General features: G+C 32.8%; 1 protein-coding gene across 2 annotated transcripts in view; it reads left to right on the forward strand.

Annotated features, from left to right (window-relative positions):
- The first annotated feature begins 1,460 nt into the window (after positions 1-1,460).
- PROX1 (prospero homeobox 1) overlaps positions 1,461-16,843 on the forward strand; it is an 80,413-nt gene continuing 65,030 nt past the window's right edge. For both annotated transcript variants that reach the window (XM_053712486.1, XM_053712487.1), the window contains exons 1-2: positions 1,461-1,831; positions 8,587-10,378. In XM_053712486.1, the coding sequence (XP_053568461.1) occupies positions 8,654-10,378 (1,725 nt within the window). In that variant the 5' untranslated portion in view covers positions 1,461-1,831; positions 8,587-8,653. The remainder of the gene's footprint in view (positions 1,832-8,586; positions 10,379-16,843) is intronic.

Genomic DNA, 16,843 nt, shown 5'->3' on the forward strand with positions numbered 1-16,843 from the left:
ATTTTATCGGGTGCTATAAATTTTGTTTCTATCAGAGACTATAAATAAATTTACAATAGGGGTTACTTCTCATATTCTAGTAATCATGGGTTTAATGAAATTAAAAAAGAGCTGCTTATCTATACTGTATTCTCCTACAGTGTATTACTCTGTATTGTTCATCTGTAGAAAGTTTACAATATTATGCAGTAAGGAAATATTAATATAAAAGTTGCTTTGTAAAATATTTAACATCCTTTTAAATAAAAAGTAACTGCACTGTGTATGTTAAACAAAAATCACTGAAAGGTATGTGACTTGAAAAAAAATAATATAATAATTCTTAAAAAGATATTTGCATTGTAAGAGAAAATTATGTTATTATATAGTAGTGTATTAGTTTTTTTTTTTTATGTACCTGATTTTGATGCCTTTGCGAAATTAGATAAGTTCTGTAGGTTAAAGAAAGTCTGTTAAGCATTGCAGATTCAAGACAATGTTAGTGACAGCTGTTGTATTTCTTACAGTTTAGCAGTAATGTGTTATTAATGCAGATCAAGGTCAAATCCAGCGGCAGATCATATACTATTTGTTATGTGTTAACACACAGGAATGTCTTGTGTACGGACGTCAGTATTATTAATGTACTGTACAATAGAACATGGCATCTTTTGTACCAAAATAGTTTCTTAACACAAGCATTTGCTTCATTTATTCTTAAAATATATTGCATTACTTATAGCAAAAGTAAAATCTATCACATGATATAGTCATACGAAATATGCTAAAAAGTTAGTTTTTCCTTTATAAAAAGACATAGAACAATAGCTGCTCTTAGGCTGTTAATTTCCCTGCAGGTATTAACTTTAAACCACTCTGCATTTTAATAGTCTGTAAAACAATAAATATAAAGCAAATAAACCTACATTTTGATTAATGTAATTAAGCATTTTTGTTCCCTTCACAATAGAAATATAGTTTATCCAAACCTGTCAGCACCCAATGGGACCTTTTTAGTCCATTCTGTAATTAATTGGTTTATTTAACTCATTCTTTGACCGTACAATGCATTGAAGACCCCTCTAGCAGAAATTAATTGTACATGGAAAGCAGTGGTATATCTGGTCAAGTACGCATGTAACACTGAATATCCCAGCCAAGAAACCAAACGATGTTCAATTTTATGATCAAGAAACACAGCAAAGTTTTTGTTCTGTAGCGTTTGCATATAACCCAAAGGTGTTGGTATATGCCATAAATCGCTCTTTCTTTTATCTAACTACTTGAAGCGGTGAAATCCAATGCATCAATTTAAAAAAAACTTTCCTTCCCTCAACAAGAGGGCTTGGCTTGGAGTCGTCCTCCTCCTTCTCTGAGCCCATTTGATTTCCCTCTTTTTTTCTTTTTTTTTTTCCTTCTCCAAGTTGACTGTTAACTATCCCCCCTTGCATCTGAAGTTGTCTCCTGATTGGTGTGCTCTCCCTCCCTTACGTCACACAGAATGTGACGTGCAGTCTTCCTGTTTCCTCCAGCTGTGTCTTAAAGTAAATCTTGTTGTAGTGCGGAGCCTCAGCTGAGCTCTGCCTGCAGAAATAATACAATTACAGCCAGGCAAAGGAGAACAGCACAAAAGACCTTGCTCCCTCTCTGTGTCTTTCTGTACTCTGCCTCCTGTTTACTATCAGTCACATTCAAACACACACACACACACACACACACACACTGTCCTTTACTCACTCAGACACGCACACATTCTCCCTCCCTTGTCAAATTGTACTATTCATCAGCAGATATCCAAGGCACTGTGTTTTCTCTCACCGGCACAACGGATCAGTTTCATTGCTTTCACTGAGTAAGTAACCTTTTAAGCATTTATTTTTATATATGTGTTTAACATTACTTCTAATCAGCAAAACATAAAGATTTATACCTAAATGACAAAGATTTGCATGGACTTAGTTTGAGTTAAGTATTTAAAGTGGTATTAGATAATGTACAGTTTCATGTTTTGTGTTAAGAAAAGGTGAAATTACTGAGACTTAATTGTATCTGTAGATCATTTCTTGCCTGTTAAACATCCTTTGCTTTTCTTTTGTCTTGTTAAAGGTGCCTTTTTTTTTTATTCCTGCGATTTGCTTCTCATTTGCAAAATGACTTCCCTTTTTCTTTCTACATTCCCAGCAACAAAATAATAATTATACTGACATGCTTTATGTTATGGGTTTAATTCCAACTGTTAGCAAAGGTTCAGTTTAAATGGAAAAAGATGCATGGGGATCAGTTTTGAAGCATGCTTAATATAATAGGAATAAGTTTAATGCTTATAAAAAGACGCCTGATACCCATCACTACTTATTCTTAATTAGGCTTTCAAGTTATATCACATATTAATAAATATATGTATACCTGCTGTTAAAGTTCCTTACCCTTAAAGTGCTGGGGGGCCTGTGTTAAAATACACTGCCCACTGCAGAGCATCCAGAAGTTTAAGGGTTAAGGATGAATGAACATTGAGGTTTATTTAAAAGCCTTTTGAAGAATTACAATTAAACACAAAGCTTTGCATAGACTGTCAGCATTAGTGTGACTACATGGCTTAAATATGAAGCTGAAATCAGATGAACTCAGATGTAGTGTACTAACTGCTTTAGTGATAATGTTTGCAAGTCACTGAGAAAGCACAGGCTGCTACGTACAGAAGGATTTGCTTAGTGATATATCTGGAGGCAGATATTCTTTTTATTTTTGGTACTTTCAAAGAGACATTAACCCAGTATCTCTGTACGTAATTCAAACCAATGCACAGGCTATAGTCAGTTTTCTTTAGTTCTCAATTTTGTCTTTCTTTCTTTACTTTTAAAGAACATTTGTCTCTTGAGATTAAACTCACTTCAAGGCAGCCGATGACTAATTTGCTATGAAAGATTTTTCTTTCTTTTATTTTTTTTTCTTCTTATTCGCCCCCCTCCCTTCTCTGTCTGGAAAGCTATTGTAAGACCATAACAAAACGCGCATGGGCAACTCCAGACAGGTGCGTTATGTCAAGAAAGACAGGTGCAAGTTTTCGTTCTACTGAATCTTACCAGCCGACTATTGTTGAGAGGTTTATGAGTTTATGGTCAGCTTTAAGATAAGAATTGTCAGAGCAACAGGAACTTTCAAATTATGCCTGGTGAGATATTTTGTATCAGACTTGTTTGCATGCTAAGTAGTGGTTGCATTATTAATCAGCATGGTACACAAAGTAAGGGAGAAATATTATTTTCACTTAATAACAGACTTGTGTGTGAAACCATATGTTTTCTTGTTAGTAGCTGTCACTTTACCTGTACCATCAGTGAAAGCACAGCTGCTTTGAAAAGGATTTATCATTTGGTGCAGTATAAAAACATGACTTTTAGTGTAATTTCTATTACTTATAACTCTCTATAGTATGTTTAGGATTAAAAGTGTAGGTCTTGCATATAATTATAAACACTTTCACCTAAGTTAGGGCTTGAGAAATCTCTGTGGCCATGCTCTATATTTTTAATCCTGGATCAAAGTGGTGTATTGATATATAAATGTTCATCGTTAAAAATTGCTGTGTGCTGAGTCCCTAAGTATTTTTGAGGGCTTCTAAATTTGATATCAAGCCCTGACTTATATTTCTCTTTCAAAACTTGAAATAAATTTCTAAAATAATGATCTATCTACTTCTGACACAATTAATAATGGCTTTATGAAATTCGTATTGTTTTTAGTTCAACCCATAGAATATGGTTACACTATATATTGCTACACTATGACTTTAATTAATGACACTGATATAAAAATATTTACAAAAGTATTAAATAAAGTTCTCAGTAACTCAGAATATACAGCAATAGCAATATATTATTATATATTAATTGACAATTAAGCAGGGTTTAATAAGATGTGCTTCAGTTTTTTTTTATTGTTTCATTTCAATATTGGTTAAATCTGAACTAAAATGTGTGTATTTTCTAGATTATGCAGGTAATATTGTACTTGCATTTAATTTCTTTTACACAGAATATTTTGAAACTGCAGGTCACTCAGTAGTTAAATGACGTTTTTTGTATGTTTTTTTTTCTGTTAGATCTCACCTTGAACATTTTTTTTTTGTAGTTGTTTTATTTGGTTCTTTAAATAACAAAGCTTATCTATTGAAGTTCCACCTTTTACTTCTTTGCCCTTTCGTACATTGAATACTTCTGCTTTTTATTAATCATAAATGAAGGAACTTAAGATATAAAGATGTAAAACACCATCCCTAAACTGTAAAGTCCTCATGCTTTTATTGTACTCATGCCTCATTTGTTTAATCTGGCACCAACAGCTTTCATATTTAGAAGATGGTTCTCAACGCTCTAACCTTTTCTTGCCTTGTAGAGGAACAAGTGAACTACTCTTTACTGTTATACAATCTCTACTCAAGGCTATCTAATATGTAATAGGTAATGTTGCTGCAAACATATGTTTTATGGAACTTGCAAATATAGTGGCCTTATTTTCATAGAATTTAAACAATATGGACATATAAAATTATGTTTAGATCATTCATTTAAGAAGTCTGTTTTTGTTCCTTTTTTATTATGCTGCTTTCATGATTAATTTATTGTTACTAATATATGTAACTTTAATTATTAACCTTATCAAATCCATTTCCTTGCAAGATAGTTATTCCTTTAGTAAATATCATATATCTCCAGTTTGGTGTGGCCAAGGACAAACTTATATAAATGAGGTTGGTGTGTATAGATTAAAATGCCCTAAAAAACACATCACAGCATACAGAAAGCCTTGAAATATATGCCTTGTGGCTTACTGATATATTTGTTAAAATCATTTCTTAAAAATAGGAAAAAGATGATTTTTTTAATGCCATATACAAGTAGCACAACAGGTAAGAAAACTGCTGGACAGTTTGCAATATCCCATCTAACTTTTAGCCAAAGCATTTGAAAGCAAACTTTTTAGACCAAGGTGTGTATATTTTAATTTATTTGTTTCTAAACGATCAGACTAAAAACAAACCGTTCAAAATTTAGAATTTTACCAAAAAATTCTAGATTATAAACACAAATCTATATTATTCTATTTGAATGCCATATTTTAATGTCTTGATGAGGTTAATAAATACAGAACATTTAAATTAATCTTCACTTCAAACCAATTAAAAACCTTGCTTTGCATGCAGTATGTAGATGAAAACAGTTTTATAAAGTTTTGACAATTTGAATTTTTACAATTTTTTTCATAACTGGTTCAAGAAGTTTTAAAGTTGCTACATAAATCAGAGTAGATTATTTCTATAATTTGTACAAAGTGACTTGAAAAGTTTTATATTCCTCTCCGATAGTTCAGTATTTGTAAACAATTTTGCACTAGGGGACGGTTCGTAAATAAACCTCAAACTGTTGCTCGTAATGCTTTTTTTTTTTCTTTTCAGAAGGAATTTTGCGCAATACTCCACAGTTATGAGGCATTTGATATAATTTTACCGATTTTCCTCGCAAAAGAGTGTCTAAAGAGATAGCGATCATAGAGTTTGTTTGTATCAAAATATATATATATTTTTTAAAGGGGCAAAAAATAACGTAAGCTGTAAATAGATTTGTTTAATTGTAAAATTAATAATACAAAGATATGTCAGGCTCCTACATCTTTAAATTGTTCCCAAACTGATCTCATGAGGTGTTTTAGTTTATTCAGTATTGATTATTTAAATCTATCTCAGATAAAGTATACGTTGCATATCAGAATAGATTTGTTTATATTACGTAAAGCAATCAGAGCTATTGTAATTTAGACATGCATACCATAGTATATGCATTAAAATGTAAATTATTGTGCTTTAGTATGAAGCAGTCATCCAAAGTCGTTAAAAATGTAAAGAGTTTTTTCCATTGACACATATAAATGACACGTAGCACAAAAAACTAAAGGCACTGCTCACCACCGTCCTACGGCTAAAAAACTAGGACAACTTTCCAATTAATCAAATGAGAATGTAAACACACCTCATTGAGTAAGTAGGATTTCTTATTAACATATCTTACATTTCATTTGTCCGTTTCTTTCTTAGTTAACAGCTTTACACTAATAGTTTTTACAACCCTAAGAAAAAAAGTGCTCACCTTTGGTCCCTCGTATGTTTCATCTGTTTAAAAACAATTAGTGGTCTAAGTTTTAGTTAGATTTATTAGCATTCACTATTACAAAAAAGTTTAATACACAAGAAACACAATGTACTCTTTAGTTTTTTTATACTTATAATGTATACTAAAATATGTTTTTTTGCTCAAGTGATTTTCACACTTATAGGATAGGCGATAGATAAATAGATAGATACTGATAGTTAGATTTATATAGCATGTTAATTACATCAGTATAGTAAGGTTTTATACCTACACATACATACGTCTATCTATCTGTCTATCTATATATACATAGATATATAGATAGATAGATAGATAGATACTGAGATTTAGATGATAAATAGATTTATATCGCATGTTAACTTTAAAATTATATCAGTATAGTAAGGTTTTATACCTACACATACATAAGTATATCTATCTCTCTCTCTATCTATCTATCTATCTATACATAGATAGATACTGAGATTTAGATGATAAATAGATGTATATAGCATGTTCATTACAATTATCTCAGTACAGTAGGGTTTATGTACACACTCACAAATAAACAATCAAACAAATGCAGAGGAAAACAAATATAGTGATCGTTCCACTTCTAAGAGAGAGGATATATTGTAGGATGCATGATGGGTATATTTTTGTATACTTGTAGTTTGAGTGTCACTGCTAGACTAATGTTCAATACATGATTCCACAGAGCAGAAAAAAACTTCCTTTTAGCCTGAGAAATATACTTAACATTCTTACAATTGTGTAAATAATTTAGTGGCTTCATACTGTCATTCAAAGTAATATTCATCCTTTTTTCAGTAGTGATACATTTTTGTTTCTTTTAATGGAAATTTAAAAGTATAAACAAACTGTGTGGCGACAAAATCAGGTCATCTTAGCGAGAGCTTATACCTAATTCTTAGAAATCATGCCTTTTCTGTCAATGTAAGCTCAAATACTGTCTTGATTTTTAACATTTTGTCAAGCTGAAATGAAGCCTATTTGCATGAATAGCCATCTTTTAAAACTAGCCACAGATGCAGTCCTTGGGATCACGTAGATGTTTTTACAGGTGAACCGAAAGAGATGGGACCAATTCCAAAAAGTCTGCATGCTGCCTTTGGCAATATACCCTGTGATTGTGAAGATGTGCTCTGTTGAGCAAATGCATAGTTTAATATTAGATAAACATGGCATGAAAAATACGCTAATTTTACTAAGCACAATTTTATTCCAGAGGAAAAGATAGAGAAAGCTGCAAGGTTTTGTGGAATTGCAACATCGCTAGTTAATAAGTCACTCATTAGATTGTTTTGTAAAGAAACATTATTCCTGAGGAAAGAATGTCAAAGCATCTTCCTTTCTCACACTTTGTTCTACGTTTTTTTCATTCTGCGGTACATATTTTTCAGCAGTTTGTATGCATATCACAGGAAGCAAATTGCCGACTTCAACAAAACGTTTGAGGTCACATGTCACTTGTATCACTTTTTGTAAGGTCCTTACAGATGAGAGGCAAACTTTTTAGAAAAACAAGGTGTTTTTGTCATTTACAAGTTTTATATAATTGGTAAGATGTCATATTTCAAAACTTTTACCAAAATTGTAAAAGAAAATGGATCCTAAACACATACTGAGCTAGCAAAACTAACATTGTTCACATAAGATATACTGTAGCTATGCCATTATGTTTGTTTTGTCTTTTGTTAGGTATGAATGTGGCTGCTCGTGCATTTTGATCCTTTTTCCCATTTAGAAAGGTCAGGTTTCCAATGAAAATCAAGTAGCAAAAGATGCACAAAATATATCAGCCAATGGCCTCTTTCAAAATCCATTTAATAAGAAATTAGAATTTTCCCTTGATGGATTTACCCAATTTGTGCACTATAAAAATAATAACCTTATTTCATATCATAGCAAATTGACTGTTATATTTATGTGTCATTAAAATATTAGAAAATAGGAGAACTATGTTTTATTGTTTCTGTTTTTTTGTATAATAATGTATAACAAATATGGTACATGTTTTTGTAATACTAAACCTTAACAAGGCCTGCTTTCATCTTTCTTAGTAATTTTTTTTCCAAATGTAATCAGTTGGGTTGTGTAGTACTGTGTTTTTATAATCTACTAATGCTTTAGGAGATAAACAGTATCATTTTAAGCATTTGTGGGGGAAAATATATTACTGATACTTAAGCAGTTTTCTTTTTCTATATTTCTTTCTTTCTTTCTTTCTTTTCTTTAAATCTTAATCCATCTTAAACCACTGAAGCACAAATATTTAAAAATGTTTAATTTCAAGCAGAGTGCATAATAAATTGCAATAATTGTAATGTGCCATAAATCCCAGAGCCTATGCATTTTGCATTTTATTCAGTATTGAGGTCAGGAAATTTGGAGAAATTTAAAGAAAATGATTCATCAGTCCTTTTGTTCTGTTGGCCAGGGTCCCAGGATTCTCGAGCTGTGCCCAGCTGACAAGCTTTTGAAGATGGCACAATAACAGTCCAGTGATGCCTGACCATGACAGCACAGCCCTCTTAAGCAGGCAGACCAAGAGAAGAAGAGTTGACATTGGAGTGAAAAGGACTGTTGGGACAGCATCTGCATTTTTTGCTAAAACAAGAGCAACATTTTTCAGTGCCATGAATCCCCAAGGTTCTGAGCAGGATGTTGAGTATTCAGTAGTGCAACATACAGATGGGGAAAAGTCAAATGTACTCCGCAAGCTGTTGAAGAGGGCGAACTCCTATGAAGATGCCATGATGCCTTTTCCAGGAGCAACTATAATTTCCCAGCTGTTGAAAAATAACATGAACAAAAATGGTGGCACGGAGCCCAATTTCCAAGCCAGTGGGCTTTCTAGCACAGGCTCAGAGATACATCAGGAGGATGTGTGCAGCAACTCTTCAAGAGACAGCCCCCAAGAGTGTCTTTCGCCTTTTGGCAGGCCTACGATGAGCCAGTTTGATATGGATCGATTGTGCGATGAGCACCTGAGAGCAAAGCGTGCCCGGGTTGAGAATATAATTAGAGGTATGAGCCATTCCCCAAATGTGTCAATGAGGGGCAATGAAAATGAAAGAGAGGGAGCCCCTCGGTCTATAAGCCCCCGAGAAAGCTATAGAGAAAACAAGCGTAAGCAAAAACTGCCTCAGCAACAGCAACAGAGTTTCCAGCAGCTGGTTTCAGCTAGAAAACAGCAGAAGCGAGAGGAGCGCAGACAGCTGAAACAGCAGCTGGAGGACATGCAGAAACAGCTGCGCCAGCTGCAGGAAAAGTTCTACCAGATCTACGATAGCACTGATTCTGAAAATAATGAAGATGGAAATCTGTCTGAAGACAGCATGCATTCTGAACTTATAGATGCTAGAGCCCAGGATTCTGTGGGCAGGTCAGATAATGAAATGTTTGACTTAGATCCAGCACAGTTCATTGACCGTGCAAGAGCTCTTATCAGGGATCACGATATGCCACCAGATAATCATTCAAAAAGAGAGGGACCTAAAGAAAAAGATCATTTACACCTCCCATTTCACCCAGAAGGCAAACATTTGGCAGAAACACTAAAGCAAGAACTGAATACTGCCATGTCACAAGTAGTGGACACAGTGGTTAAAGTTTTTTCAGCTAAACCCATACGCCAACTTCCTCAGGTCTTCCCACCCCTCCAAATTCCTCAGGCAAGATTTGCAATCAATGGTGAAAACCACAACTTCCATACCACTAACCAACGCCTACAGTGCTTTGGTGATGTCATTATTCCAAATCCCCTCGACACATTTGGCAGCGTTCAAATGCCTAACTCTACAGACCAAACAGAAGCACTGCCCTTAGTTGTACGTAAAAATTCAGTTGAACAGTCTGCCTCTGGGCCACCTCCTGGTAGTCATCATGCATCACTACATCCGTCTCCTCTCTCAGCAGCTGCCAGTTTCTCATCATCTTCTTTTCGACACCCTTTTCCTCTTCCTCTTATGGCTTACCCATTTCAGAATCCCTTGGGTGCTCCCTCATCAGCATTTTCAGGAAAAGACAGGGGCTCCCCAGAATCCCTAGATCTAACTAGGGAAACAACAAGTCTGAGGACCAAGATGTCATCTCATCACATGAATCATCACCCTTGTTCTCCAGCACACCCTCCAAGCTCTACGGAAGGACTTTCATTGTCCTTTATCAAGTCTGAGTGCGGAGACATGCAAGACATGTCTGATATTTCACCTTACTCTGGAAGTGCAATATCCTTTTTAAAGTGTTTAATATAGAAAATCTGTTTAATTTTCACAAATGTATTTTGCATTCCTTTAATAGAAGTTAATACATCAAAATGACTTTATATTGAACCTAACATAACTTGCACCCCCTGACCAGGTTGACAAGCTAAAATGTGAACATAATTTACTCTGAATGTTCTAAAAATTTCAATTCATGGTAAATTGTGCAATATGTTTGCTAAAAGCAGATTGCTTTTGTTAAAGTCTGAAAACATTTTAGATTCAAAAGTTTTGAATTCTCTCTCTCTGTTTAGAATCATCAAAAATGATAAATGTTTATTTTTATACTGGGTAGAAATACAATTTTAAAAAATACACAGTGTTTATCGTCCATAAAATGCATGTGCTAGCAAGCTACACCTCCACTCCCCCCACACACATATTTATATATATATATATATATATATATATACTGTATATATATACAGTATATATATATATATATATATATATATATATATATATATATATATATATATATACAGTATATATTGACTAGGATGGAGCTTGTTACACATGCAACTTTATATTTCTGTAGAACTGGAATCGGCTTAAAAGACTACTCCCCTTTAGTACTATTAGACTGTTTAATGGAACATAACACAAAAATAAAAATAGCAGAGGGGCTAGAATCAAATAGTCCTTCCAGCTTGTTCTACGCTATGATCTATAAATGACTTACATTTAAATAAGTCAGTATTATTCCAGGCCTGTTCTAAAAAGTAATTCCTTAAAAGTTTGTATTTTAATATGGAATGCTTGTCCAGTAAAAATACCACTTCATACTGCAATACACATTATTTTGCATATGCCAAAAGATATAATGTATAATTTCAAATGCTTATTGTAAACACAGGACTGAGAAAAGGCCTCTATGGTACCATGTTTGTTAGCCCTCTAATTAGCCCCCAAATATTAAGTTCTAGAACCCGCTGTAGTCAGCACACTGCAGTTGCTCATTTGCATATCACACACTGTTATTAAAGTGTGTCAAAATGCCGTATTGGGGTTCTGAGCTGTTTGGTGTATGACAATCTTCTTGCTAACATTAGTTAATTGTAAGTTAATTTAAATGAAAGTCCAAAATGATCTATGTTAGCAATATAGCTATGAAAGTATGAAAACCTTATGCTTTTTCATGTGCTATATAACGGACCTCTGCAAATATCGCGCACTCCTAGAATAGCGATCACCTAAAAGTAACATTTACTATGGTGTTTTATTAAAATGAATTAGAGACCAATTACCCAGAGCTTAATCAGTTTACATGACAATTACAAAATGTCTAAATTTGTGTCAGGCAAGAAGTGTATAATATAATTTGTGATCATGATTTAGTGTTAGTTGAGATTTGCAGTATCCAGATCATGTACCATTTATGTGATTGAACAATATTACAGAAAATATTAAGCAAGTTTTAGCTACTGTCCACAAAACAAGCAGATCACTTGCTGCAATAAGGTAGTATAGTTTGAGTAGAAGCATAATGTTGTCTGCCAGTTTCTTAATAGGGGAAACTTGAGTCTTCTAGTAAGAGGTATAGATTTTCTTGTAGGTGGAAAGGTTATAAATGAACAGAAAAGGACAGAGATGGCACTGCGTCAAATTTAAAAAAAATATATTTTAATTAAATATGATACAGTGGCATCTTCTAGCTTGATATTTGATATACACTACCTTGTTTCTATCCTATCATAGTCATTTTCCCAGATAATTTACTTTATAATTAATATACGTTAACCAAAATGCTAAGAATATCAGCTCCATAAGAGGAAATAAAATTTTTGAACTCATGCAAAGCATTGAGCAATATTAATACAGAACTTGGGTTTGCCTTAAATTGACCCATCTATGTTATAAACACAAGGAATAATACCAGTTTTACTAATGTATTCTTAAGATTGTAGCATTGAAAAACAAGTAATATTTACTATATTTATTATATTTAGAAAGTACAGTATTTTACTCCTTTCATCAAGAAGAATAAACAAAATGGTCAAAGCGTGATCAAAGTCAACCAATTGATACTCGGCAAATGAAGTTTTAGGAAAGGTTAATTATTACAGAGGAAAACCATGTTTGTGTGTGTGTGTGTTCAAGTGAGTAAACAACAAAATGCAGGTACTGATTTATTCTGACTGCATAAAGTTCTCTCGTCCACCCAGTAGTCTATTCTTTAGGCCCTGTGCAGCTGCCTGCTACGCATGATTAACCTCTGTTGAGCCTTACATAGAAATCTTTTGTCCTTACGTACACAAAGCAAATTATTTTGGAAAGCCACTGAGCACAATTAAAAGCAAAATTCAGCTGTATTAGACTCCCTAAAAGTTGTCTACATAATTGTTTTATTTCTCTCAACAAATAGATGATTAGGAGGTGTAACTTGATATTTCTGCTGCCTTTTTTGAATTAAAGAATCAAGTAAATTTAAATAAATTTGCACATCAAAATTGTCAATAAGTGTCAGATCTAAATCAGAACTAAATCATGTATGTATGTATGTATATATATATATATATATATATATATAATTACCAAGGAAAAATAGTGTACTCTGACTTTTAAAGAGTTGTCCTGGGGGCGTTAGAGCAAATAATTCACAGCTAGATATATGAACTTAGCACACTTTCCCAATTTTCATAATTTATTTTGTGACGTTTCAGGGATAAATGTGGTCTGAGGAAGGGGAACATCTATCCCCGAAATATGATAAAAATAAATTATGAAAATTGGGAAAGACTGCTAAGTTCTTCTATCTATTTATCTATCATCTATCTATACATGTATATGTGTATTTATATACAGATAGATAGATAGATAGATAGATAGATAGATAGATAGATAGATAGATAGATAGATACATTTTCAGTAGTCCTGAACTAGTAAGAAATTGTAATAGACAAGTAAGAAATGTGACTTTTGTAAGTATTTGAAACATAGTAGACCAATTTAAATTATCAAAATCAAACAAAACAGCCCTAAAATTACCACCTGCAAAAATTGATTGATTTATCTTTGAACAAAGTAAAATTGAATATATTGTTCATATAATGTGATGCCGTGGAGCAACCATAATCAATAATATATGTATACTGATATGAATAAAATATAAATACAAAATGTAAGAAAATGTATATCACACAGTAAGGAGGTGATAAAGGGGAAATATAAAATGACATTTAAACATTGTAAAGTAAGCTACAATTCTTCTCTACTAAAAGGAATTAGGAAAGCAAAGGAAAACAACCATTTGCCTTATGTATTGTTTGATACCATATTTTTATGTACAAATGTGTTGAACCCTCTGATAGCCAAGAGGCTAAGTATAACTTAAACGGACAGTAAAGTCAAAATTAAACTTTAATGATTCAGATAGAGCATGCAATCTTAAACCACATTCTAATGTGCTTGTATTATCAAACTTGGTTTGTTCTCTTGGTATCCTTTGATGAAAAGCATATATACATATGTGCTGCTGCTAATTGGTGGCTACATACATTTGTCTATGGTTATTGGTTCACCAGATGTGTTCAGATAGCTCCAAGCAGTGCATTGCTTCCACTTCAACAAAGGATTCCAAGAGAATGAAGCACATTTGATAGCAGTAATTTGGAGAATTGTTTAAAATGGTATGCTCTATCTGAATCATGACAGAACATTTTTGAGTTTCATGTCCCTTTATATTTAGATATACAGATCTATAAAATACTCTATTTAACTACAGCAACTAGATATTTTAAACTAAAGCATCTTAACATTACTTTTTTATTGATACAGAATTAATATATAAATATATATCTTTTACAATTATTGGATAATGTTTTTAAGCACAGCAACGATAATGATGGTTATTAGTGTAAAAGAATAAACTGTACAGTACCATATATAATTGTATTGCCTTGCTGAATCTGTTACAAAAATAAAACTAAATAAAGTAATATTTACCAATCGGCATAGCGCCATCTATGCTAAAGTCAGTCTATCAATATAATTAAGATGATTTTGATTATCTTAGATTACAAAGGGAGAGAAGTTGAAAAAGCTTTTGGACCTGCTGTTCCCGCATTTTCACTAATACAAGCCCGGAATTTTTAAACGGATTGGCAAATATGCAAGACACCTTTTTCTGAGATGTAATGGGCTCCCCAAATCTCGCATCTTACCTGCAGCACCAGGCAATACTTTGTTGACAGTGAAACTTAGTAACTCTCCTACCAATTAACCTGCCTTTCTACATAATTAGAATCATTAGTAACTATTAAAAGTTAATTAGTATTATTATAATTTATTTCTAATGATTCAACATATTGCACCGTGCTATAAACTTAGATGCATGATGTGATGGTACAATTAAAGGAATGATAATATTATATACATATTATGTAGATACTGGAATATAAACTTGAAGTTTGGACCTGATTATCCCTATGTTAAAAGGACACAAAACTCACATTGTTTTCTTTCATGAATCAGATAGAGCATGCAATTTTAAGCAACTTTCTAATTTACTCCTATTATTTTTCTTTTTTCTTTTGGTATCTTTATTTGAAAAAGCAGGAATGTAAGTTTAGGAGCCAGTGTTCTGTCAAGAACTCCAATTCCTCGAAAACTCCAATCTGACGTGACTCTTCTATTTTAATATCTGTTTTGCCTCTGTCTGGGGGGCGCACCGCCGATCCTCTTGCATACACCCTAAGTAAACCTTGGGTCATGAGGAACCCCCCAGGCAGAGGCAAAATAGATAGTGAAGATAGGCGATTACAGTGCCCATCTAATTGGTAGTGAATCCTGTCACTCACTGGACACGAACCAATCAGATGTATGGAATCGCCGGAAGTGACGTCAGATTGGAGCTTTCGATTTATTGGGGTTCTCGATAGAACACCGGACTGTTTTTGGTTCGGCACCTGGGTAGCGCTTGCTAATTTGTGGCTACATTTAGCCACCAATCAGCAAGTGCTACCCAGGTGCTGAACAAAAAATAGGCCTTTACATTCCTGCTTTTTCAAATAAAGATATCAAGAGAATGAAGAAAAATTGATTATAGAAGTAAATTAGAAAGTTGCTTAACATTGTCTGCTCTATCTGAATCATGGAAGAAAAAAAAAATTGGTTTTGTGTCCCTTTAATTATCATGTGAAAATTGAGGTTTGATAAATAAGGGCCGGGGAAATATTTTTATAACTGGGAACATTATGAATTCTATTTATGTATAGGATAGTAAGGTAGCAAACGGGAGATGTAGGTTGTCAGGTAGACACAAAACTAGGATAACGCTATCATTCATTACTTTTTTTTTGTGGTGGGCAAATTAGATTGTGTCTAGACAGCAACCAATTAGAGCTCAATAAGAGGAACAGTTTAATTGCTAAAAATTTAAAGAGGCGGGAAAGACAGATTGTTTGAATCTTCCTTGGGCAGCATAAAACATAAACACACTAATTTGCTATCATGATTTTAAGAAAATCATTGAGCTTACTTCTAAGATACAAAGATACTAACAATTTTAACTTTTGGGTTTTAGACTATGCATTAGGCAATTAAGGTGCAGATTCAGCAATGTCTAAAAAGTCAACCTTTATGATTTTTAAATGAATTCACTTGACTTTCATTTTGTTCTATAATAAATCTATTACTTAATAACTGCCTTAAACTAAGCTAGTTTAAATTAGTCTTTACGCTTTAATTCAAAATTGTCTGACTTCAATTGCGTATTGATAAAGATTTCAAATATCCAAAGTAAAAGAATATTTCTCAGTATATAGAAAGGAATTATTACTAATCAAGCTTGTGTTTAGAGTTCATAACTAAACTGTATCCAAATAGTAAAGTTGTTCACATAAGTATTTGAACAATTTTTGTTAGAATAGAAATCAACTAAATACATTTAAAAAAAAAAAAGAATATGAACTACAGGCTGTTTCACAACAGTATTAGCAATCTGAAAACAGAGAAAGAGAACATCTATTCAAAACTAATTTGCATGCATTTTGCATATTATAATTATTATTATTAATGGCCAGAAACTTAGTCTTTACAGTGACTAATACATAATAGATTATAGCAAAGAAAGAAACACAGGTTCGGTTATGGTACAAAACTCAACTTCCTTAAACATAAATTCTGTTTACCTTTTTTTTTTTTCATTTACATTTTACAACTTGAAATTCTATGGATTTTTCAGGATGATTAAGGAACAGACAAACAATACAGTCACTAACATTTAAAGATACATTTCTAATAATTACATTCAATATTCATTTATTTTTAATCTTTGTAGATTTAGATACATATATTTAATGGCCAAAGTACCCCCAAAGTTATACATCTAAGCATTTTTATATAAATATATTGTGTTGCAAAATTGGCATGTTTTTTTTTTTTCAGCAGCATTTATTTTTATATTTAGGATGAAAGAAAATGTTTACA

The sequence above is a fragment of the Bombina bombina genome, chromosome 4 (genome assembly GCF_027579735.1).
Source record: "Bombina bombina isolate aBomBom1 chromosome 4, aBomBom1.pri, whole genome shotgun sequence".
Classification (NCBI taxonomy): domain Eukaryota; kingdom Metazoa; phylum Chordata; class Amphibia; order Anura; family Bombinatoridae; genus Bombina; species Bombina bombina.